Source organism: Schistocerca americana, chromosome 2 (genome assembly GCF_021461395.2).
Source record: "Schistocerca americana isolate TAMUIC-IGC-003095 chromosome 2, iqSchAmer2.1, whole genome shotgun sequence".
NCBI classification, from domain to species: Eukaryota; Metazoa; Arthropoda; class Insecta; order Orthoptera; family Acrididae; genus Schistocerca; species Schistocerca americana.
Window position 1 is genome coordinate 387,054,733 of NC_060120.1, and position 26,215 is coordinate 387,080,947.

The 26,215-nt window shown below is 39.7% G+C and overlaps 1 protein-coding gene across 1 annotated transcript in view; it reads right to left on the reverse strand.

The window, feature by feature from the left end:
- Positions 1-2,038: 2,038 nt before the first annotated feature.
- LOC124596290 overlaps positions 2,039-26,215 on the reverse strand; it is a 75,203-nt gene continuing 51,026 nt past the window's right edge. Inside the window, exon 3 of the mRNA XM_047135382.1 lies at positions 2,039-2,310. Coding sequence (XP_046991338.1) covers positions 2,158-2,310 — 153 coding nt within the window. The 3' untranslated portion in view covers positions 2,039-2,157. The remainder of the gene's footprint in view (positions 2,311-26,215) is intronic.

The following is a 26,215-nucleotide window of genomic DNA, read 5'->3' on the forward strand; positions in this document are numbered from 1 at the left end:
CGGGATCGAAAGTAAAAAACCACGATTCATCGCAAGTAATAACATTTTGTAACAAGGTGGGATCACTTTCAATGTTTTCCAGGATGTCAGAACAAATCATTCTTCGGCGTTCCTTCTGTTCAATTGTGAGACACTTTGGAACCATTTTTGAACACACTTTGTTCATGTTGAAACTTTCATGAAGAATCTGCCTAACACTTTCCTTGTCAACTCCTGTTAACTCAGACACTGCTCTGATTGTTAAACGGCGATCTTGTCGAACAAGTTTACCGATTTTTTCAATGTTTGCATCAGTTTTTGCTGACAATGGTCTGCCAGTGCGAGTGTCATCACTGGTGTCTTCGCGGCCATCTTTAAATCGTTTAAACCACTCAAACACTTGTGTTCGCGATAAACAATCATCGCCGTACACTTGTTGTAACATTACAAACGTTTCACTTGCAGATTTTCCTAGTTTGAAACAAAATTTGATGTTAACACGCTGTTCTTTCTGTACACTCAACATTTTCCGACGCACAGACAAAACGTCAACTACTTAAAACAGACGCCACGGGCAGACTGAGTGCAGGAGGCAGATGAAACTCGAGCAGTAGGCGGAGCGAGAGTCACGTGACAGGCCACGCGACTTTCAGCCTTATTGCATTCGTTTTATTGTTTCACCAGTACTAGTCCGGTTTTTTTCTAGCCACACCTCATATATGAGCATATGTGAATTGATGATTTTTTATAACTGTATCAGAGGTCAAAATATAGTGTCTAAAAAGTAAATATAACAGTCTAGATCGCAAGGCACGTATATTGTAAGTAGGCTGTTCAGGTTTTTATGTTGGTAACGCCACGTAGCGCTCTGTATGAATATCACTGGCTGTGCTGTGTGCAGTCTGTGGCTGGTTGGCATTGTTGGAATATTCGCTATTGTAGTGTTGGGCAGTTGGATGGGAACATCGCGTAGTGTTGCGCAGTTGGAGGTGAGGCGCCAGCAGCGGTGGATGTGGGAAGAGAGATGGCAGAATCTTGAGAGCGGACGATCTGGACGTGTGTCCATCAGAAAGAGTAAATTTGTAATAGTGGATATCATGAACTGATATATATATGATAACTTTTGAACATTTTTAAGGTAAATAGATTGTTCTCTATCAAAATCTTTCATTTGCTAACTATGCCTATCAGTAGTTAGTGCCTTCAGTAGTTAGAATCCTTTATTTAGGTGGCAGTATTGGCGCTCGCTGTATTGCAGTAGTTCGAGTAACGAAGATTTTTGTGAGTTAAGTGATTTATGAAAAGTATAGGTTATTGTTAGTCAGGGCCATTCTTTTGTAGGGATTATTGAAAGTCAGATTGCTTTGCGCTAAAAATATTGTGTGTCAGTTTAGTGTTGATCAGAATAAGTAAAGAGAGAAATGTCTGAGTACGTTCAGTTCTGTTCAACTGCTTGAAAATCAAATAACGTAAGAGGTTTACCAGCACAGTAATTCACTAATTTTTCTAAGGGGAGGTTTCAATATTAAAAGGTGTCCAGTTTCGATCATCACATGACCATCTTCAGACCTGCAGCCATCCTGAGGGACAATGGCTGTAAATGGAGCAGAAACTCGTGAATGACGATTTTCAGTTGCTCCTGATCTTACTGTAGCGTTCAGTCGCAGCTTTCCAAATGTTTCCCTGGATGGCGATGGGGGGGGGGGGGGGCTGTAAGTGGCCCTCAGTGCTCCCCAAATTTGCTTTGGACCAAAACCACCTCTCATCCTCGACCGCATCACCACCCACCAGTGGCCATTATTGCCCCACTGAGAACTGCTGTTGTGAACAGAAACACACTTCTTGACCAAGATACTGAAGAGACTGGTGAGCTCTACTGTGGCAGTGACATACAGGAACTGCCTGATAGAAGTAGTTACAGGGGAAGTGTAAGCATGGAGAAAGAAACTCAGGGTTGAGCAGAAAACATGCGCTTCGCTGTCATAAAATCCACAAAACGTTTTTATTGAATGTTTGCAAATTTTAATACAACAAGATATATTTATAAAACAATGTGGAAGGAGAGCAGGGAGTCATAGATATTTCTCCTGTTGTAACAACAGAAGAGATGATCTTGTTTTGATAAGCGCCATGAGCCACTGGTCGCATACTTCTTCTATGCACAGTACTCCCGGGTTGTCACCGTTGCTGCTGCCGTAGGCGCGGCATGAGGCAGGTCTCAACCAGCTCCTCCATCGCCTCTGTCATCCTCGAACGAAAGCGTTCATCATGCTGGTATGCGTCTTTGACAAAATCGTTCCGCACCGTCACGTAATGCTCCAGGTCGATATCCTGTGGACAGGAAAAACGTATTCATATATCTTCTGCAGTTTTCATATCCTAGACTTCGCTAACAGTCCTAACAAACTCGTATGTCTTTCGTTGATGGAGAGCTAGTAGAGACACGGATGAGGGATTTCTAGCAAGGATGAAGAAATGGATTCTAAAGACAATCAAATTCCTATTTTAAAATGACATTATCCCATTTTCTCTTTACCGAGCTCTACACGAAGATGCAATAAGGCAAGTAGCAGAAGATCGCAACGAGCATAAAAGCCAAGGAGATCAAATAAAAGCTTGCGGCTGGAATTACTATCCTTGCTAGAAACATGCCTGTGTTCAAGTGAAGTATGTGACTGCTATGTTCCGCAAATTCTTTGAGTGTGGCAATTCACATTTCCACTTAAATGGAACATTGTCTCATCATCGAACGCTGTTCCACGTAAGTAAAGTGTTAGCTTCCATTTACGTGTCGGGAATAAATTCACAAATTTCCATCACAATTAAGAAGAGCTTGTGGCAGTTGAATTATGTTTGATTAGAAACTTAAACTTCGCTGCAAAGCAATGCAGACGGACACGTGATGCATGGATAACTCTCGGCTGAAACGATGAGTAAATTGCTATGGAGTACGTGCAAAACTTTGCTGAATGTGCTCCATGTCTTGGACGAGCACAGGGGAGTGACCTGTGTATTCCTTGCATACATAAACAACTTCTTTAAACAGCTGGTGCTGTGACCTAATTCTATGAGCCATTCATTCTATGAAAAATTATGCTGCACAGTTACACCTAATGACGTTTAGAAAGGATACGTTAAATACAGTTGGTGGTGGACTATTTATTGCTGTTAGAAGTAGTTTACCTTGTAGTGAAAATGAAGAAGTTAGTTCCTGTGATTTATTATGGGTAGAAATTGTACTTGAAACCGGAACAAATTAACAATTGGTTCTTTCCATCGATCTCTCGACTCACATGATTCAGTTATTGATCAGTCCATAGAAGACTTGTCTCATTTCAAATAGGTACCCACTCATTCAATTATAATTGGCGGTGACTTCAATCTACCCTAAATATGTTGGCAAAAATACATGTTTAAAATCGATGGTAGGCATAAAATGTCCAGAATCATACTGAATGCTTTCTCCGAAAATTATTCCGAATAATTAGTTCAGGAGTCCAATCTAAGTGTAAACAGATGCGAAAACATACTTGACCTGTTGAAAACAAATAATCCTGACCAAATAGAGAGCATCATGACTGATACAGAGATAAGTGACCACAAGGTCGTTGCAGCAAGACTGAATATAGTAACATCCAAATCCACAAAAAATAATCGCAAAATATGTCTGTCTAAAAAATCAAATAAAAATTCACTTGACGTCTTCCTTCCAAACTAGCTCTGTAAGTGTAAACCAGACGTGGCTTAAATTTTTTCTAGTATCGACTTTAATGGAGACATTTATACCAAAGTAGCAAATCGTGCAATGCTTCGTATTTACTAATTATATGTGGGAATTGGATGTACATGCTAATCGCCATCTCCCTCTTTTTGGCGATCGCCTCCTCCCCCTCTCTTTGTCTGTCTCCTCCTTCCTCCTCTCTAAATTCATTTCCTCTCATCCCTCTGCCCACATCCTCTTACCCCTCTCTTTGACTTTTAGCCATGTGTACAGGTGTTGAAAAGGAAAACTTGATTGGGAATTGAAGTCGCTTAAAACGAGTGAGTAAATCTGTTGGGATCTTTGGTGTATGGGGTGTGAGACAAACCTCTCCATCTGATGATCTGTGAGAATAGTACCTTCAATGACTGTATATTGCATGATTTTAATTTGCAAACAAATTTTATTTTATTTATTTATTGTTCCGTGGGACCAAATTAAGGAGAAGTCTCCATGGTCATGGAACGAGTCAATACATGAAATTATAACACGATATTAGAAACAGATAAAATGAAATATAAAAAAACATGTTCAGGTGACAAATCGTAAGTTTCTTTATTTAAACTCAACAATGTAACACTGGAATTTGCTTAATTTTTTAGCTCTTCCAGGAGCTCCTCGACAGAATAGAAGGAGTGAGCCATGAGGAAACACTTCAGTTTAGACTTAAAAGAGTTTGGGCTACTGTAAGATTTTTGAGTTCTTGTGGTAGCTTATTGAAAATGGATGCAGCAGAATACTGCACTCCTTGCTGCACAAGAGTCAAGGAAGTGCATTCCACATGCAGATTGCATTTCTGCCTAGTATTAACTGAGTGAAAGCTGCTAACTCTTGGGAATAGGCTAATGTTGCTAACAAGAAACGACATTAAAGAAAATATATACTGTGAGGGCAATGTCAGAATTCCCAGACTATTGAATAGGGGTCGACAAGACGTTCTCGATAGGATTACGAAGTTTTGGACAATGCAATATTATGAAATTTTTAAGATTTTTGGTGACAGTGTCTGCCTGTGACAACTTGCACACACACACACACACACGCATTATATACAATATATATTTAAAAGTATGTAACCTATGTGTGTCTGAACATTTAGCAGCAAGTCATGTAAACATCTGAAGTAAATCATCAATAACTTTTTGAAACTTTTGCTAGCAGCCTATCCTTTTATGTGTTGTAGATATACATATTTATGTACCATATATATTAAAAATATGTATACTACACCCGGATGAACGTTTTTAGAGTAGTGTATAAAAATCTAAATTGGCCAAGAATTTTCTAGAGCCTTGGCAATAATGTTAAAATACAACTTACTTTTATGTAGTGGTAGTGTAGATATAGATATTCGTGTACAATATATATTAAAAGAGGCAAAGTCGATGTCCATCTGAATGTTCATAGGAGTGGCATGTAAAAATCTAAAATAAGTCAGTCAGAAACATTTAGAGGCTTCTGGCTAACTACCTTCCTCTTTATATAATAAATATATTTATATGGTATACAATTAAAATATGTAGCCTATGTCGTTCAGAATATTACAGTATAGCAGTGTAGTGTAAAAAATTGTAGTAAAAAGGTCGAGAACTTTTCGATATATGTGCTATCATTATTTATCTTACACACATAAAGGCGGTTGGGTAAGAACCAGCAATTGGGAGACTAATCTAGTGTTAACGAACTGCTCGCAATTACTTCGTGTCTTACTTTTTGGGCGTCACACAACTTGCAATGGTTTTTGGCATTAACGCTTGTAGGTCTTGGGATTCAACTTCTGATTTATATGGCCGTGATGATCCATCATAGGATTTAGAAAATCCGCAGTAGCTATGCTCAATGTCAGCTCAGACTCTGTTTTTGAGAGGACAAGCGACTTTAATGCGATGTCGCCAGCGACAATTTGAGTTAACGGCGGGCTTCATTTCTGAAGTAGCTCAGAGTTGTGCTGTTGGACTGTGTGATGACTATGTCAGACTTATAATTACATCAAAAAAGTAGTCAAGTTTATTGAATGACAAACTCTGCTGAGGCTCATGGAACTTATTTTCTGTGTAAGTGAACGTAACGTAAGCCTTAAGTAATGTTGTATCAGAAATTTGAAATATTTGGACGATGAATTGAACAGTAACAATATTTGGCTCAATTTAAGAAAATTAGTGAGACTGATTAAGCGGAACGAACAGTCCAAACCTGTAAATTCAAATTTTGTAAGACCGTGGTTAGTAATGGGAACTACTGAAGGCTAGAATTGACACATTTGATTTAAACAGTTTATTCCACACAAATGTTATTTGAATATTGGAATTTTTAGTCTACATTGATCTAGATTTCTCCCAGTTTGCACTCGGAAGTGAAATGTTCATGGACGATTTCCCATTCAACATTTGATTGTTCTAGCACAAATTGTCAAGCTGCAAAGTAGAGATGTTTGCCGATCAACAATGTTTGCATAATATCGATGTTGCGAGTTTAAGCATCAGTTTCAATATCGATACTAAAGTCTTTGAAAGATCATGACATCGATTTTAAAAACAAAATATAGACCTTCGATGTTGGCAATAAATTCAGGCTACTCTTCACCAGAATCAATAACTTTTTCTTCATAAACGAATTTTTTTTCTGATCATATCTCATTCAGATATCCATAGGTGACCGCAATGGGGACGGGGGGGTTGGAGTTAGCTTCGGGATTTTTAGTCATAACAGAATTTTCTCCAAGTACTAGCAATGTTTATCTGAGACTCCACTAAGCTGCAGTTTTATCACTGCCGACGGCGACGGAGAATACTGCAGCTGTAGCAATCACTGTATATCATGGCTGTCCGTCATTGTCACTCTGCTCGTGGGTAATTATGCCGATTCTTTGGTGGGTCTGCGGGACAACCTTTTTCTATCACTTCCTCGTACAGTCCTTACCGAACTGCAGAAAGAAAACGGTCTAGCAACTTGGTGCACGGATTCCATCATCAGCAACTACTTTCACAGCATTAAAACGTCAGCAGCACGTGTGACAATCATTCTTCCACAATTATTGTAACGTCACACGCTTCTTGCTCCACAATGGAAAGCTTACCATTTGCCTGTGGAGAACGAAAACTCATAATGGCTTGCTATCTCTTCATTCAGTTTCACTCAACAGAGCTATGGTAGTACACTCGTAAAAATACAGTCAATCTATACTACAGATGTGTACATGTACACATGATCTCAAATACTACGTGTGAACTCGAGAGAACTAACTCTTCAGGGTGGGGCCGTTCTCAAAATGGATGGGTGCAACACAGCACAACATACAGTCACACAGAGTTGCGAATTTAGCATTCCAATTGGCATTGCTGCACAACAGTGTGACAAATTGGAGATTCCCAAATCCACCAAGTAGAATACTGCCATTGGATACACTTAACCTAACTAACAACAAAAAATGTAGCCTGTAAAATATATTTTGTTTAACTTCAATTACGCCACTCAAAATAAAAATTATAAAGCATGAAAGTAATGTCATAAATACATTAACGCCATCAGATGTAAAGTTTTATAAGCAAATAAAGTTTTTTAATTGGTTTTAAATCCCCTGTTTCTCCACATCAAGAAGAATTAATGTGGTATTTTCTGATTCAAGCTGCGTTATTTTCTATTTACAATTTTTAATTCTCTGTTTGAACCTAGTATTAAGGGACCGGAAATCATTTTTTGTGAATATTTTCTAGATGTATTGCATTACTCGTTGGATACAAGGATTTAAACATATGAGGATGTACTTTCAGATCGCTGGATCAAAAAGTTGGCACCCACATTCATATTAATAAGATGAAAGTCCGCGTCCTTAAGTGGGTGGTCAGCACATCTGACTGCCACGCAGTGGGACCTGGGTCAGAGATTTCTCCCCTCAGGGACTGGGTGTTGTGTTATTCCCGTGATCATTTCGTCATAATTTCACCTTCATCGACATGCAGATCGCTCAAGTGGCGTCAACTGAAAACACTTGCAACTCGGCAGCCGCACTTCCCCAGGTGGACTACTGCCCAACAGTGCCATACGATCATTTCAGTAACAAAAAACGTATCCGTATAATATTGAAATGTTTATAATGTTTAGGTACCGAAACAATTTGCCTTAAAAATAGTAGATAAATACCTACCGACCTTTTGAGATACAATAAGTTTTGTGTATTTCTTGTATAATTTAGTTTTTGGGGCATGTGACGTTTTCAACACACCGAATCAGTCACAGGGGGTGCACAAAAATATGGAAACGCAAAAAACACAACATATCACAATGCGTAATACGGTGTAGAAAACCCCTTGGCATTCAAAATAGCTTCCACTCATCTCTAATTGGATAAATACAGGACCTGCATGGTTTTCGAGCGAATCTTGTACCGTTCTTCCGGCAAAATAGTTGTAAGTTCACGTAACGATAATGGAGGTATATAGCGATCATACTTAAACCTTCTCTCCAAAGTATACCGCGAAAGCTCGATAATATTGAAATTGGCGACTGTGGCGGCCAAGGGAGATGGAATAACTCATCCTTGTGCCCTAGAAGCAGTCCTGGACGATGAAATCTGTGTGAAGAGAGGCCCTATCGTCTTCGGAACACAGCCAAAATGGTCACACAATCCTTGGCAGTAATGCTACATTTCCGAGTAACCTTGGTGCCCGTGGGACATTACCATATGGCTGCCCAGATCGTCACCGATCCCACGCCATTTTTCGCTCTTGGGACGTAAATTTGGTCAGAAATTAGAAACAGTATGAAACAAGACTCATCCGATCATGTGACTTTCTTCCATTGCTCCGTAGTCGAGGTTCTATGGCTTTGGCACCACGTTTTTATGTTGCAGGAATTCCTGCTCGCCATGCAATTCGCTGCTAATGGAGCTTTCTTGGTATTATTTTTGTGCTGACACGGTTCGCGAGTGCGACATTCAGGTCTGCAGTGTTTTTTTGCAGCTGTCGTGCTCTTCAATGACCGTCCTTCACGACCACTCAACATATATTTTCTTCCAGTTGTGACTTAATGGAGAATGCTTTTTCAGCTTTCATTGTATGTGGAATAAATATTTGATTAGTTGCCTCTTGAAACAGCAAACTCTTTTGTTTCTTTGCTTACGAAAGAGCCAAACCTGCGAGCACCAACAATTTTTCCACGTTTGTATTCACTTAGTTCCGACATAATGCTCTCACAACTATGCAAAAAGTTGTTCTTCCGGTGCTCTATACGTGAATAGAACGGGAAGGAATTCTCGTAACTGCCGGCCGGTGTGGCCGAGCGGTTCTAGGCGCTTCAGTCTGGAACCGCGGGACCGCTACGGTCGCAGGTTCGAATCCTGCCTCGGGCATGGATGTGTGTGATGTCCTTAGGTTAGTTAGGTTTAAGTCGTTCTAAGTTCTAGGGGACTGATGAGCTCAGATGTTGAGTCCCATAGTGCTCAGAGCCATTTGAACCATTTTTGAACTCTCGTAACTGGTACAGTGGGACGTACTCTCGGCCATGCACTTCGCGGTGGTTCGCAGAGTATACAAAATGTAGATGTTCTGACCACGACTGATTGCTGCGTATCGAGGGTATTGCAGAGGTACCATTCGTGGACAAATACTGCAGTGCAGCTTGCAAGGTGGGTTAGCATCTGAATTATGTTCAAGCATGCATTTCTGGCCGTGTTTCCATATTTTTGTCGAATCCCTATATACGCAATCTGCCAGTTTGCCTCATCCTGGAAAAAAATCAGTTGACACTCATGACTTCGTCATTGCAGTGATTAAAGTAACGGAAGTATCATTTAGAAGAAAAATTCGTACCTCGCGTTTTTCCCATATCATCAGTTTGTTAGCAAGTATTAGGTTGTAAGAGGGCCATGACTAAGGAATTTATTGCTAGCTCACTCGAGCAGATGTAACTTCGATGGATTGCTCACGCGCTGCCTGCGATGTGTATGTTACAATAGAATCGCAGACCAGAGAGTAGTGTCGGCAGCAGTAGTGGTAGTAGCTCGCAGTCGGGCGGTTGGGTCAGGTCGCTCTTACAGAGCAGTTGTCTAGTTGTATAGCTCACAGAGAGCTGTATGGAATTCCTGTATAGAATTATCAAGGCCGGTTGTGGAGAACGATGGTGGTCCCTGAGCGATGTAGTATAAGGTAAAAGCAAAAATTATTATTATTTATTGCCGCGCCCATATGTAATTTGCAACAACTCATATTGTACTATTGTTATATCAAAGTCACATGTAAATATATTTCAATAATTTTTCAATAATAATCTTTCTTATAAAGATAACTTTTGACAGTCATTTATCTGAATTTAAAGTTTTTACCACTTCCTCCTATCCATAGTCATGCCAATTATCATAAATAAAATCAGTTGTTTTTCATACATAACAAAATCTAGCGGCCAGCGATGCACAGGGCTGTGCCAGAAAAATTTCTTATAAGAGCAGATACATACGCTTTATCCGGCAACATAATTGAGGTAAGAATCTTCAGTTTATTCAGAACGACTTTTCAGGGCCATGACGCAGCACTGCTGACATGTAGATTTACCAGTTTGGATTCACAGTCAGTTAATTATTGAAAGGTTATATATGAGTCACAATTTTATTGAGAGTTTAGTCACCATTTATTCCGAGGTTGAGGAAATAATCCGTTGGGAGGTTACACTTGTCGGCAGCCAGCCAGGATCGTATTTTTTGTGAATTTCTGAGAAATAGTCAGTTATATATCTGTGTGCCGACCACCAGTAATGATTCTTATCTAAATGATGAGCAAACAAATTCAATTATGTCCACAGTCAATTTAACCACAATTGATGACGCGGCACGTTCCGTTACCATGAACGCTGCCCAGATTGACACACCTGATCTGCAAAATTTACACCGTGAACAGATAAATGCTTCTAACGAAGATGAACAAGTACTCAAAATACGTCAGATTTATTTGATTCCAATGTAGTGACCAACAGTGCACTTCCAATTAGCAAACCTTTTCGCGAATCAGACAATGACCAAATGGTCACACAAAACGTGACAAATGCAGAGACACTATTACACAGCACGGAGAATAGAGTCGCTAATTTTGGAATGGATCAAGTTATGGCAGTATTGCTACAACTTAATGAAAATCTCAAACAGTCGAATGAAAAACAAGACAACAATTATAGACAACTAAATGAAAAACGCGACTACTATTTCAAACAGTTGAATGAAAAACAAGACAGCAGTTACAAACAACTTAGTGAACAGATTACAGCCGTTGCCGTGCAGTATCATGATGCCAAAGAACAGTTGTGTGGGGAAATTAAGGCTTGTCCTAGGAATAGTAGTGAAGAAATTAGATACGTTGCACAAGAATTACGTAATACACATGCAGCCACAACAAAATTACTTAGAGATGAAATCAGTGCAGTTGCTAAACAATGTTCAGAAAACGCAACATAGTTACACGACGAGTTTAATGTCAGCAGAACTTTCACGCAGTCTGGATGCGAAAGCCGACAAGAAACTTGAACAACAGAACAGCCAAATTGAAGAACGTTTTAATCACCATCTACAAAACAGTGAAAGGCGTTGCCGTAAATTCATACAGGAACAGAAAAAAGTAAAGAAACAAGTCATGGAAACAATTACTACACCGAGACAGGAAGACAAGCGTAAGTTGTTTACGAAAGCAAAATCATACGTAGACACCAACATTGCTACAGTATCAGACGAAATCAATACTATCAAACAGTTGAACACTGAATTGCGTGATGAAATCTCCGATCTAAAAACAAAAACAGACACTAATATTCAGACTTTGGAAAATAAATACACAGTAGACTTTGACAGTGACCAGCAGGCTTGAACAATTGGAATTAATACAGAATCTCGATGCCATTAAAACAGACATTAAAGAAATTAAACAGAATCACACGTAAAATGCAACAACAAATTAATACTTGTGACACTAAAAATGACGATCAGGTAAAAACACTGACTGAAAAATTTGTTGAATTGGCCAATCGTATTGACGTTATCGAAAATTACAATGACATCAAATCAGACGATACGTCACCAGTATGGTTCAATCAAAGATCCGAATTCCAAAATATACAGCAGACAGTCAGTGAGATAGGTACGTCCAGTAATACATTACGTAGAAAATTGTCATCTTTACAGCGAGAAGCGACAGAAATGAAAAATGTTTCAGCCTCTCCTCTAACAAGTCACAGCATACGCCACATTCTGAACATTTATCACACTCACACAGCCAGTATAGCTTAGGTAATTTACAGAGAGTACGTGACAGATTCTGAACAGACACAGAAAAACAGATTCTCATACAATCCTGAACCTGCTCAGACATTCAGGGACGATAATTTTGATTACAAGCACTTTCTATCCACGAGAAAATTTAAAGTATTTGAAATGACAGAACACAAATACACCCTTTGGACTGGATACAACAGTTTGCTTTTGCATTCCCACCGACTTGGCCTGTAACGCAGAAACTAAAATTTATTTGCAGCTTTTGACGTCAGGGGATTCATTACACTTCGATGAATATGTGCCGTAGCGTGCACAGGGCCCCGAACCGTAGTAGTGCTATTTCGTCTTTAGTTTTCTGCACTGCTGCCTACTCTTTTACTATCCTTTATATCTATCAAAACAACTCTTCAGCTATCGATCTATCTAGGATTAGGAATGAGTAAAGAAAACCTGATATGACAAGTTTTACCTGAAAGTGACAGTTTTCATTAGACACTCCCGAAATAACAAGAACTACCAGTATAATTTTAATAACAGACAGAATTTTAATCAACGGTATCCTCATAATTATCAGCAACAGCAAACTTATTTTGGCAACAATAGAGGCTTTTCCCCACAACAACAACAAAACCAGCCGGTTAGCATACCTAACCAACAATGTAATGTGGAAGGTCAGCCAAGCTTTAATATTTCGCCGCCTATACGTATAGCGTCGGCTCCGCCAAATAGTAACGCACAGCAACAAGGAAATCACTCCTGTCGCAACGCGCCGTATAGTAATGACTATCATGACAGACGTAAAAGTAATGAGCACAGTTGTCAGCGTACATTTAATAACAGCAAGTTTTGTCATCAGCAGAATCATCCACAACCGCAGATTATCATGCATGAACCAGACAGTCGATATCGTCCCCAACCTAATACGTCAGGACGAAATAACAGAACAGTACAAATAGTCGAAATGCTACAGCATCCTCGTGCAAATAACAGCACGTCAGAAAGAATGTGACTAGATACAGTACAGGCTGCATCTTCCAGCTACGTAAGCAATACTTTTGATACACAGAATCTTGTTCACGAAAATGTTATTGCTTTTGACGACATCCGAGACACACTTTTACATGAAAAACAAGTTATACAAAAAACCATTTCCCACCCTGTTATTTGAAGTAAAGATTGGATCATCCACATTTTCAGCATTAATCGATTCTGGATCACCTATGTCAGTCATAAATGAAGAAACTTAAAAAGAATGTAACAAAGAAAAAACCTATCCTACGTTACCATTAGGCAAAACTAAAGTAAAAGGAGCGGTACCTGGTAAAGGAGCAGATGTAAAATTACAGACACACTTATCATTTTGTATTGCATGTCATACGTTCCACACAAATCTTTGGATTGTTCGCTTATTGACAACAGGCGTTATTTTAGGTACGAATTTTTTGGTGCAACATGACGCAATTATTGACTTTCAAAGTTCCTATTTGATGCTAAAGGATGAAAAGGTACAACTGGAATTAGAATTTCAGCACGCTTTATCAGCAGAACAACAGGCAATTAATCGGACAGAGGTCATTTCTACATCGCGTAACATAGACTGTTATTCCACATTGTTCACAGATACACAATACAATACACCAGACGAAGCCGAATATGACGTTATGCAAATGATTTCTGAGGAGGTAAAACAGAGCAGTGGAAATACAGATGACGAACGTACAGAGCTACGCAAAATTCTTTTACAGCAAGCTCCAGTTTTTGACAACATTCCTGGTACTATGTCCGGTTTTATGTATAAATTTCAAGTTAAACAGCACGACACGTTTAAAGCCAAACATTGTCCTATTCCATATTTCCACAGAGAACAAGTCAGGAAAGAATTGCAAACTACGTTTGACCAAGGAATAATTGAACCGGCTGTTAGTCCGTATATAAACCCGCTCCATATTGTTAAGAAAAAGGAAGGCTCACTTCGCCTCGTACTTGATTAGCGTCTTGTCACCGACATTATTATTAATGAAACAGATCGCCCACAGACACTAGAAGAACTTCTACAGAAATTTCATGGTACTGCTGTTTATTCCAAATTAGATTTAAAATCGGGATTTTGGCAAATTCAGCTCCATCCGAACTGCAGAAAGTACACAGCATTTCTCTGTTTTGGTGAATGTTATCAATTTTGTAAACTATCGCTCGGTCTAACAATTTCTTCAGCAGCATTTATTCGCGCTGTGAATACTATACTTCCGGCAGAACTTAAAGACAGAATCGCAACGTATGTAGACGACATCCTTATCGCAGAAGCTAACTGGTCTGAGCACAATTCGATTCTTGAACAAGTGTTGCAAACTTTTCATGCACAAGGACTCACAGTTAATCTTAGCAAATCGCACTTTGGCAAAACTTCCATAACATTTCTTGGACATGTAATTTCAGCAGAAGGCATTGCGCCTGACCCGGAAAAACTTCAAGCCTTACGTGACATTACTGTTCCAACGACCAAGAAACTACGCAGCTTTCTGGGTTTAATTAACTTTTTCCGTAAATTTATTCATTACTCTGCTTTAGGCAGCCCTAGATTATGCCAGTTGACGGGTAAAAACGCTATTTGGTCCTGGGATAGCCAAACACAGTCTGAGTTTGTTAATCTGAAACATGCCTTGTTAAATGCACCACTTTTATCACACCCAGATCCTACCCAAAATTTTTCCATTGCCACCGACAGTTCTAATACAGCTTTAGGCGTACACACATTTTTCAGGAAACTGAAGAAGACGGTACTACAGTAATTAAAAACATCGCCTTTGTAAGTCGAATTCTGTCGCTTGCTGAACGCAATTATTCTGTTACAGAACTTGAAACATTATGTGTTGTATGGGCATTTTCCAGATTTAGGCATTTTCTTTATGGAAAACATACTACCGTTTACACAGATTATAGAGCTATACAGTTTTTACTTTCCGCTAAATTTACACATGGCAGGTGAAGCAGATGGAAGCTTTATTTACAGGAATTTAATTTTACAATTGTTCACATTCCAGGAGCACAAAATATTGTAGCGAACGCACTATCCCGTTCTCTCGGCAACAATCAGCAAAACATTGCAACCGATTTCTGCCAAGCAAATTTTAGCCTCATGTATATTCAACAAGTTGTGAAAATTTCATTTCGTCATCAGTACGAGACATAACACAGAGCAGAGCAAAGACAACGTATGGAAAGAAATTAAACACCTTTGGCAAGATAAGAATAACGTCGCCATGAGAAACAGTTATACTGTACGCAACAACATTCTGTTTCGCTGCTCTCACCCTGACAATAACAACTGTTTATTATCTATTCCTGACGAGCTTGTTAACAAATTAATTTGGTATACACATTTCAGTTACGCACATTATGGAGCCATAAAATGTTTTCTTATACTGAGACAGAACTGTTATTTTGCCAACATGGAGAAACGTATTCGACGAGTTTTAGCGTCATGTAAAATCTGCCAGAAAGCTAAATCAGACACAACTTCACATATTCCTCCGTTACATCCCATTCTATCCATTAAATTGGGACATACGGCCGCTGTAGACATTTCTGGAACGATTCCCAGATGTAATAGAGGTTTTTGTTACATCTTTGTCATTGTTGAACTCACTTCGAAATTTGTTACCTTCACTCCGTTACGCAAAGCTGCTGGTAAATCTATTTCCAACGCATTTGTAAAACATTTTCTATTTCATGTAGGGCGTGTATTGAAAGCAATTTCCGACAATGGACCACAATTTCGATCTGCGATATGGACACATATGTTACAAGCTAGAAACATTTCTCTGATCTATATATCCAGGTATCACGCTTCTTCGAACCCTTCTGAAGGATTGATGAAAGAAATTGGTTAACTATGTAGAATATACTGCCACAGAAGACATATTGATTGGGACACACACATACTCTCATTCCAGGACGTAATTAACTCCATACCAAATGAATCTACTAAGCTATCTCCGACTGTTATTTTGATAAATGTTGAACCACCCAACAAAATTAAAGAATTAGTATCTTTTCCTACATCTCGTCGACTACGCCACCATGAAATAATTGACATTGCGCTCAACAACATCAAACGTGCCGCAGAATACAGCAAAAGCAGGTTTGTACACGCCGTGAATTTCACATAGGACAGAAGATATTCGTACACACACACAATTTATCCAACAGAGGAAAGAGCAGATGCAGTAAATTTGAGCTTCTATACGCTGGTCCATATAGAATTCGCAGCATTCCTCACCCCAATGTAGTACTTGCCAAAACTTTGAGAACCAGAAAAACCAAGGTCAATCACCATATTTCTGATATTAAACCATTTATTGATTAACATATTTTATGACTTCTCACACTGTAATGCAATTTACAGATATTTATGTGACCACTTATTAATGATGATCATATTTTTTCTTGGCAAGTGCCCGGCAAGGTAAGGTTAGCAGGTCGCTTTTCTTGTCGTTATATATCAGACTGTGCACATTTCCCATTTTTTATGTATATTGATGGTTTTCCCATCGAAATTAGAATTTTCTCTGTATGCACTATGAAATCTTTAAGATATAACAAACACCAGTTGACTTTGACATTTTGCCTTATGATATTCCAATATCTTGACTATTCCACATTTTTTTGCTACTACATTATGATATTGTGTGCACATTTTTGTACTTGAAAATTGTCTATGGTTTTGACCTAATACATTTTCTGTTATTCTTTGCTGTAGGCTTAGTCACATCACTAGAAACAAGTTTTCATTTAATGGGTATATGATTTAAATGCAAGATATTAATCCATATTCATCATTTTCAGAAAGCAATACCGTGTAAAAGAAATAAATTAAACAACCACAGTGGTTTACTATGAAATGGAAATTTCACCATCGGAATGAACAAAAGAAAATGCAATACCTTGTCATGAAGAGTAAATGAATTAGAATTAACAAAGATTACGAAAATATAGGTTATGCACCGTCTGATAGCAACCTTGAGTAATTACTTTTCTTTCAGACGCAATTGCGGCGGACCATCGAGTGGAGCTATGTATGTTAATTTTAGTGATGAAGTATGCTAGAAGGAAGAAACTTAGTTATATATGAAATGATGACACTGATGAATGATGCTGATAAATAAGATAATGAATAATGAACTATTTTTGCAGAGGATAATAAATGATGTCTAGTTATATGAAGAAAATGGTAATGAATCATGAAGTTTTTTTCATTTTTGCAGATGATAATGATGAAGTTTATGTAGTTATTTAAGTATTTGTTGTAGACCTATTTGACAGTATGTCGTATATTGCATTGTATAATGACTGAAAGTTTTGGAAAGAGGCAGCAAGAGTAAATGCATGTTAAGCAGATACGTCATTACCTGTTAATTAGAAGTTTACCACTTTTCAGCATAATATACATTTCTTCTTTCACCTTAATAATCCTACTTGAATTTTTTTCTGGGGAAGCTTTTTATGACATTAAAATGATTTCTGAAATATGTCGTTATGTTATATGCTACAATCACTTAGTTATTAAATCTGTTCTAGTACTTGCATTTTTTTACTTACCCGGTTGTCTGTATCATTCATGACGTGATCAAATATAATCTACTTATTTCATAAGCTTGCTACAGCTGACTCATGACGAATGATGTTAATAACCCTTATTTCCAGCAATAAGTCAAAAGCAAATATTTTCATGCCCCAGCAATTGACTATTGATCCCAACGCAATGCATCGCTAGCACGAAAAAATTATTACTAGTCCCAACTACTACTAGCGTAGAACTAAATAATGCTACAATTTCAGATATATTTCTTGTCCTAAATGTAATGCAAATTTTTCTGATGTATTAATTCCATTATGTGTATGCATTATTGGACTAAACACGTTGAGTACTAGTTCCAATGTCTTACATTTTAAATATGTCTTATGTCACTTGCATGATATCAAATACAGGGTGAAAAGTATTTAAACCGACAAACTGTGGGAGGTTGTAGGGGACATCAAAACAAACAGTTTTCCCTAATTTCATTTTTTCCTATGAGGAGTATTTAAACCGGTAGAGGAAGATTTCTCTGGCGGCAAATTAATTAAACCAACAAACACTTTTCCATTTTTTTATGACCACGAGACAACACATTAACACAACCCAATTTCAATAGATTTTCAAAAATGCCTCCATTGACACGTAAACAAAGGTTACACAGTCGGATCATGTTCTGTCTGACACAAGCAAAAACTCCAGGAGTATCCTGAATTGTTCCTGCTGCTGCTACTATCCGGGCAACCAGATCCTCTTCTGATGCAACAGGACTTGTGTAAATATGGTTGGGCATCTCTCACCACACAAAAAAGTCCAGAGGGAGCATATCTGGGAATCGAGCAGGCCATGGTACAGGACCACCTCTGCCAATCCACGTTTCTGCGAACCGTTGGTGCAGGAATCGATGCACACTGCGACTGAAATGTGCCGGCGCCCCGTCATGTTGGAACCACATGCGTTGTTTTTTAGGGAGCGGGACGTCTTCCAGCAATTCTGGCAATGCTCTGGCGATAAAATTGTAACAGTGCTTGCCATTTAACGGCCCAGGTAGCAGATACGTTCCAATTAAACAGTCCCCAATAACACCGACCCACACATTAACGAAGAACCGCAGTTGATAAGCGCTAGTAACTGTGGCATGTGGGTTATCTTCACTCCAACGTGCGAATTGTGCGTGTTGAAGACTCCATCGCTCCCGAACGTTGCTTCATAGGTAAACAACACAGAGGATTGAAATGTAGGATGCATTTCACACTGTTCCAGGTACCACTGCGAAAACTGTGCTCTGGGTGAATAATCAACTGGTTCCAGGTTGTAGACACGCTGTAAGTGAAACGGACATTGTTGTCGAAGGACTGTCCTTACATTCGTATGATTCGCACCCATGTTACGTGCAATTGCACGAGTACTGACTGAAGGATCCCGATCCAGATGCTGCAAGACAGCTTCCTCAAATTGCAGCGTTCTTACCGTGCGACGGCGTCCCTGTCCAGGTAATCTGCTAAATGACCGGGTCTCACGCAGACGTTGGTACACAGCAGCAAAGGTCGTATGATGCGGGATACGGTGATTAGGAAATTGTTGTTGATAAACTCGCTGTGCAGCTCGTCCGCTGTGGTGCGCTATGTAGTATGCACCAAGCATGTCAGTGTACTCACTCTAGGTGTATCGCTCCTTTAGTAAACAGACAATGCACTACTACACTGGTGGACAGCAGTTGCCTACAACTGAAGAGCGTAATGCGCCCTGTGACAACTGAAGATCGTAATATGGCCTCTAACAACGGAAGAGCGTAATACGGCCTCCACCGATTTAAATAATCCTCATAGGAAAAAATGACATTAGAGAAAAATATTTGTTTTGATATCCCCTACAACCTTCTGGAGTTTGTCGGTTTAAATACTTTTCACCCTGTATAGTCACTAGCAGTTTGTTGCTACTTGCAATAACTCCTGTTTTGAATGATGACTTCTGAATAATGCATAGTAAATGCTTTGTAACTGGCCAATGAGTGCCGATAATTATTGAAATGAGTTGACTTACGAATAATGTTTTGTAATACCCCATAAATACTATGCCAATAATCACTGTAATGAGACGACTTATGAATAATGTTTTCTAATACTCCACAAATGCTGTACCAATAATTACTGCAATGCTCCACACATGCTTTGTAACTGGCCAATGAGTGCCAATAATTGTTCAAATCGGATGACTCACTAGTGTAGTTCTGAATAATGACTAGCATAAGACTTAATGTATCCCCTATCTTCTGACCTAGTTACCACCAATTACTGCGATATCCATATGTCCTGTCCATCCTCATGATCATGGAGCACACTGTTTGGTTTTTGCACTAATTCTGTGTTGATGTAAGATTATGGATTCTACAAGAATGTGGTGTTTACATATCAAGCTGTCAACCACCTTGAACGACGGAGATGTTATTATGGTCCTACTGTTTGGTGTACCTAATGTACTACCAAAATGATAATATAGAATATTATTACAACATTTCAGTGTCTTGGCTACACTGATGAATACTTCAGGGAAGAGAACTTCAGATTGTCTCACTTGGTGTTGTGCTTCTGTAGACAAATATGGACTTTCAGTGCAGCTATGTGCAACCCACTGTGCTACAACCATGACGCTATCCTTCCAATTCCTTTCCTAGTTCTTGTAAAATGCTAAAGACGTATACAGTGCGTGTGCACTTCAGTTCATTTGTTAATATGATCAGTTCTTGTAAAAATGCTAAAGACTTATACAGTGTGTGTGCACTTTATTTCATTTCTCAATGTGTTCAGTTCTTGTAAAACGCTTAAGACTTGTACAGTGCGTGTGCACATTATTTCATTTCTTAATGAGTTCAGTTCTTGCAAAATGCCAAAGTTTGTATAGCTCACAGAGAGCACTTGTGTCCTGTGTGGAATTACCAAGGCCGGTAGTGGAGAATGATGGCGGTGCCTGAGCGATGTATTACAAGGTAAAAGCAAAAAATTATTATTTATTGCCGCGCGCATATGTAAATTGCAACAACTCATTTTGTACTATTGTAAATATTTTTCAATAATAATCTTTCTTATAAAGATAACTTTTCACAGTCATTTATCTGAATTTAAAGTTTTTACTAATTTCTCCTATCCATAGTCATGTCAATTATCGTAAATAAAATCAGTTGTTTTTCATACATAACAAAATCTAGTGGCCAGCATTGCACGGGGCTGTGCCAGAAAAACTTCTTATAGGAGCAGATATATACGCGTTATCCGGCAACATAATTGAGGTAAGATCTTCAGTTTATTCAGCATGACTTTTCAGGGCCATGACGCAGCACTGCTGACATGTAGATTTACCAGTTTGGATTCACAGTCAGTTAATTATTGAAAGGTTATATATGAGTCACAATTTTATTGAGAGGTTAGTCACCATTTATTCCAAGGTTAAGGAAATAGTCTGTTGAGAGGTTACAAGGTTGTTGCGTAAGTTCGTAGCCTTTTAATTTTACATGGTGGCATTCTGGTTGCTATGGGTTTCTTTATCGACTGTAATTTTTATTTGTGATTCACTGCTGCTGTTTTAGTTTACATATTGTCATTTGGAGATAGCTAGTGGATCGATCGACTCTAGAAAATGGAGTGACAAATGGAGAAATCGAAACATTTCCGACATGTTCTTCCGTCTGAGTTCAGTGGAGGGGTAACAGCATTGGAGGCAACCAGAAACATTTGAGCAATGTACGAGGGTTGGAACTTTAACAGTGGCAACTATTTATTTACATCTCGTACAAAACAGAAACGTGTTTCGAAGTGTTACTGACCTTCAAAGTAGTCACCAGCATTGTGTATAACCCGTTGCCAGCCATGTGGAAGTCGTAGGAAACTCTTAGCAGTGCCAGTTGTGTTGACAGTTCGAGCAGCGTGGTCTATTGCCCGACGAATTTGTAGCACTTCTGAAGCGAATGCCGTGAAGTGTTTCCTTGAGTTTAGAAATGGAGTTGAACTCATGAGGGCTTAAGTCAGGGGAGTGCAGTAGGTGGTATAGCACTTAGCAGCCCCATCAGTCAAACAAATAAGTAATAGCTTGCACTGTACATGCTTGAGCATTTTCCTTCAAAATGATGGTCAGGTTCTGCAGAAAATGTCATCACTTTGAAACATGTATCTATTTTGTACGAGTTGTAAATAAATAGTTACCACTATTAAAGTTCCAACCCTCGCATAAGGATAATGCCATCGGGCAGAGCACGGCAAGAAAATAGTTTTGTCGTTTTAAGGAGGACTGTTTTGACATTAGTGACTCTCCACTTCCAGGAATACATTTGGGGTGTGATGGAGACGGTTAAACGCATTAATCCACAATGATCCACGTCACGGTACTCAAGAGCAGGCAAGTGTGATCAACTGTGATCATTCCCTCATCGTGCGACATTTGCATGCTGTGGAAAGGTTCAAAAATCGGGTGTATGGCTATCGACTGCGCTAAGCGAAAACCAGCAGGTGGCCATATGTTCATCACTGCTTGCTCATCATCATTGGTTCTTGAAAAACGCCGACCATTCCTATCCTGTATCGTTCCTGGTCACGAGAAATGGTGTCTGCATGCTAACATAAGGAAAGAAAGGAATGACTGAGCCCAAACAATGCAGCAGCTAGCCATGCAAAGAGCTGTGCACATCCCCAAAGACAATGTTACGCATCTGGTGAAACGCGACGATGTGGTGTGGTACAAATTGTTTCCCCGTCATGTAACCATCACTGCTGACATTTATTGTCAATAACTGAGACTTCTTGCGGACGCAGTCCAATAACAATGACAGGAAGACTACGTGAAGTGCTGCTACTCCAATATAAATCGCATTCTGCTAGACTGACAATAAACACTATACAGTAGTTGGGTTGGGAAGTCATTCCGCACTCACCTTATTCACCTGATCTACACCCTCAGATTGTTACGTTTCCCACTCTCTCTCGAACAACCTTTGAACTTCTTTCTGGATGGAAATGCGCTCCGAACATGGCTGGACGATTTATTCGCCTCAAAATCACGTGATTTCTACAGTCGCGGAATCGAAAATTTACCGTAACATTGGCATACTGTTATAAACAGTAAAGGAGACTATATTGTTGAAGACTATTGTCTGTTATTTGTATCTGCTGCGTTTATTAAACTTACGGTAAAAAGCTACCAACTTATGCATCAATCCTATTAATCGATCAAAAAGAATGTCAAACTGTCTGAGATAACTGTAGTTGGAGTCACAAACGATGGCGATCGAGTTTAGGCTTGTTCTGCGCACTTACGTCACGCATACTCCGACGGCCAATGCAGTGTTCCGAGCGCTCTGCTCGGAACGCTATAGCCAATGCGAGCATTAAACGTGATCGTAGCGAGTTGTTTAGTGAATTTGTATTTCATTTGTTGCGAGTTATCACTGCTGATGGTGGTGGTAAGTGATAAATTCTACACAAGCAAGCGAGAAATATAATTTGCTGGATATACGGTTCCTTCAAGCGGAAACGCGCGCATTCGCGTACGTCAACTGTCGCTTGCAATCGTCAACAATGCCATTCCCGTCCGTGCCTCGACATGCGTGAACCGCCATCGTCCGTGAATCGGACTATAAAAGAAATGTTATTTTATTTAAACAAAGTATAGCAGCAAGTGATTAGCCTCAAACTAATTCAAGTAGCCACCAGAGGGTATTCAACTTACTATACGACTGAAACGTTTGTGAGGCTGCGGCAAGTGATTAATAATTTAATTTCCATGTTAGTACACCACCATTGTTAACTGCGACAAATTTTCTAGACCTGGTGGATGTCTATAACATTCTGCAGCTTATGGAGGCGTCTACTTGTGAGATTTGCGTAGTAAAGTACGTGGAAATGGTAAACTAATCTGACTAACTACTACGTTCAGTATTAAAATATGAGGCGTACAACCAGTGTAGACTACCGCAGATGGTCTGAAGAGTTTACATCGTAATAAAAATCAAAAAGCGCTTTCTACTGACTGAGCGTCTTCACGTATTAGTCGTGTCAACGCTGTTTGCTCGTGCATTCAAAAACAAAAAGTTGCAACAAACCTTAAAACATGTTTGAAGGCAGTTAAAATCGTTAAGGACTTCCTTGTAGCTGTTGAAACGACTGTCAGTGAGGCTGGACAGCATGACTGTACATCATACGATAACAGAGAATCTGGGTTTGATTTATGGAGTGAAAATTGAAATGAAATACAGAAGTAAAACTGCTACGGTCAAGATCGCAAATTATAATTTCATTAATGATGACCAGTTTCGGTGAATCTAAGTTGTAATAATCGGATGTGTAAAGCATAGAGATTGAAACTAAAGCTCAGTTCGGTCAGATATAATAAGGTGGGGGAACGTGCAGTATTTGCACAACACGAATATATGCAACATGCCTGATGTAAATAAACTTCAATAAATCTCCATCATACGCACAAGTCGTAACTCGTAATTCCAGGAACAGGAAGAAAGTGATACATTGGCATATCAATAATGCAACAAGATTTACCTAAAATTCATGCATGTTACCCCGACTGCACAAGCTCATATTCGTACAATAGGTGGAAGAGGCTCAGAATCCCTAGTCAGAAATAAAAATGTTACGAACTACGAGCAGATGGCACTGCAATTGTAATCATACAGAAATACAGTTGTAACACATAAAGAATAAGGAAGAAATTCTGTCCAAGGAGTACACAAAACAGTGCAATATACACAGTTTGTATATAATAAAATAAAACAAGTAATGCAAACCGGAGTATATTGGAATAACAAGAAACCTTTTATAAAAATGATCTTTAAACTTTTGAAATTTTAGAATTGCAGTTCTTATAACAATGTAAAAGAAAGTGCTGTATACCAACTGGGTGATGAATAAGTGAGGTAGTGAGCTAGCTGCGCCAGGGAGACCCCTATCTGTAACTACATGAGCGCCAACTCACAACTGGCGCCAAGATGAATGGCTAGTTCCGATGCGTAACGTAAAACTCACCTCAAGTTCCCATTCAGATTTTTGTAGGCCCGCAGTACAATCGATTTCCGCCATCAAGAGACAACAACACGACATATGACCGAAACAGAAACCCGTCAGTATTTATCTACAATTGACTATGAATTTCCAGAATGAGACTTTCACTCTGCAGCGGAGTGTGCGCTGATATGAAACTTTCTGGCAGATTAAAACTGTGTGCCCGACCAAGACTCGAACTCGTGACCTTTGCCTTTTGCGGGCAACTGCTCTACCAACTGAGCTACCGAAGCACGACTCGCGCCCGGTACTCAGAGCTTTACTTCTGCCAGTACCTCGTCTCCTACTTTCCAAACTTTACAGAAGCTCTCCTGCCAAATTTGCAGAACTAGCACTCCTGAAAGAAAGGTAGGAGACGAGGTACTGGCAGAAGTTACTGATGAGTCGTCATCCCTATTCCAAAATATTAAAAGCACTCTATACCTCTAGGTATACTCCACCGACCCCTCCCTCCCCTTTCACCTACAAACTATCGGATGGGCGCCACTGACCTTCAGTGATTCTCATTCCAATAATTTCATTTTCAGTTGCTGTACAAAAGATTATTTCTCTTCTGGCGGCTGTATACATTGTAATTCCAGCGGTTGTTTCGATAACTGACTGTGCTGCAATGTTGAAAGTACAAAAATAAAACATTACAACAACAGATTAGCAACTGAATGAACTTTCTCCAGTGAGAATTCATGTGAGCAAGTCACCTGTTGACAATAAATGCATTATTATATGAAACTAACAAGGAGACGGCACGACCGTGGGGTCCAGGATTTGTCCGAAATTTTGTGTGGTGAAAGAGGACCCCTAACACCTCACGTGGTTAAAATACACTCCTGGAAATTGAAATAAGAACACCGTGAATTCATTGTCCCAGGAAGGGGAAACTTTATTGACACATTCCTGGGGTCAGATACATCACATGATCACACTGACAGAACCACAGGCACATAGACACAGGCAACAGAGCATGCACAATGTCGGCACTAGTACAGGGTATATCCACCTTTCGCAGCAATGCAGGCTGCTATTCTCCCATGGAGACGATCGTAGAGATGCTGGATGTAGTCCTGTGGAACGGCTTGCCATGCCATTTCCACCTGGCGCCTCAGATGGACCAGCGTTCGTGCTGGACGTGCAGACCGCGTGAGACGACGCTTCATCCAGTCCCAAACATGCTCAATGGGGGACAGATCCGGAGATCTTGCTGGCCAGGGTAGTTGACTTACACCTTCTAGAGCACGTTGGGTGGCACAGGATACATGCGGACGTGCATTGTCCTGTTGGAACAGCAAGTTCCCTTGCCGGTCTAGGAATGGTAGAACGATGGGTTCGATGACGGTTTGGATGTACCGTGCACTATTCAGTGACCCCTCGACGATCACCAGTGGTGTACGGCCAGTGTAGGAGATCGCTCCCCACACCATGATGCCGGGTGTTGGCCCTGTGTGCCTCGGTCGTATGCAGTCGTGATTGTGGCGCTCACCTGCACGGCGCCAAACACGCATACGACCATCATTGGCACCAAGGCAGAAGCGACTCTCATCGCTGAAGACGACACGTCTCCATTCGTCCCTCCATTCACGCCTGTCGCGACACCACTG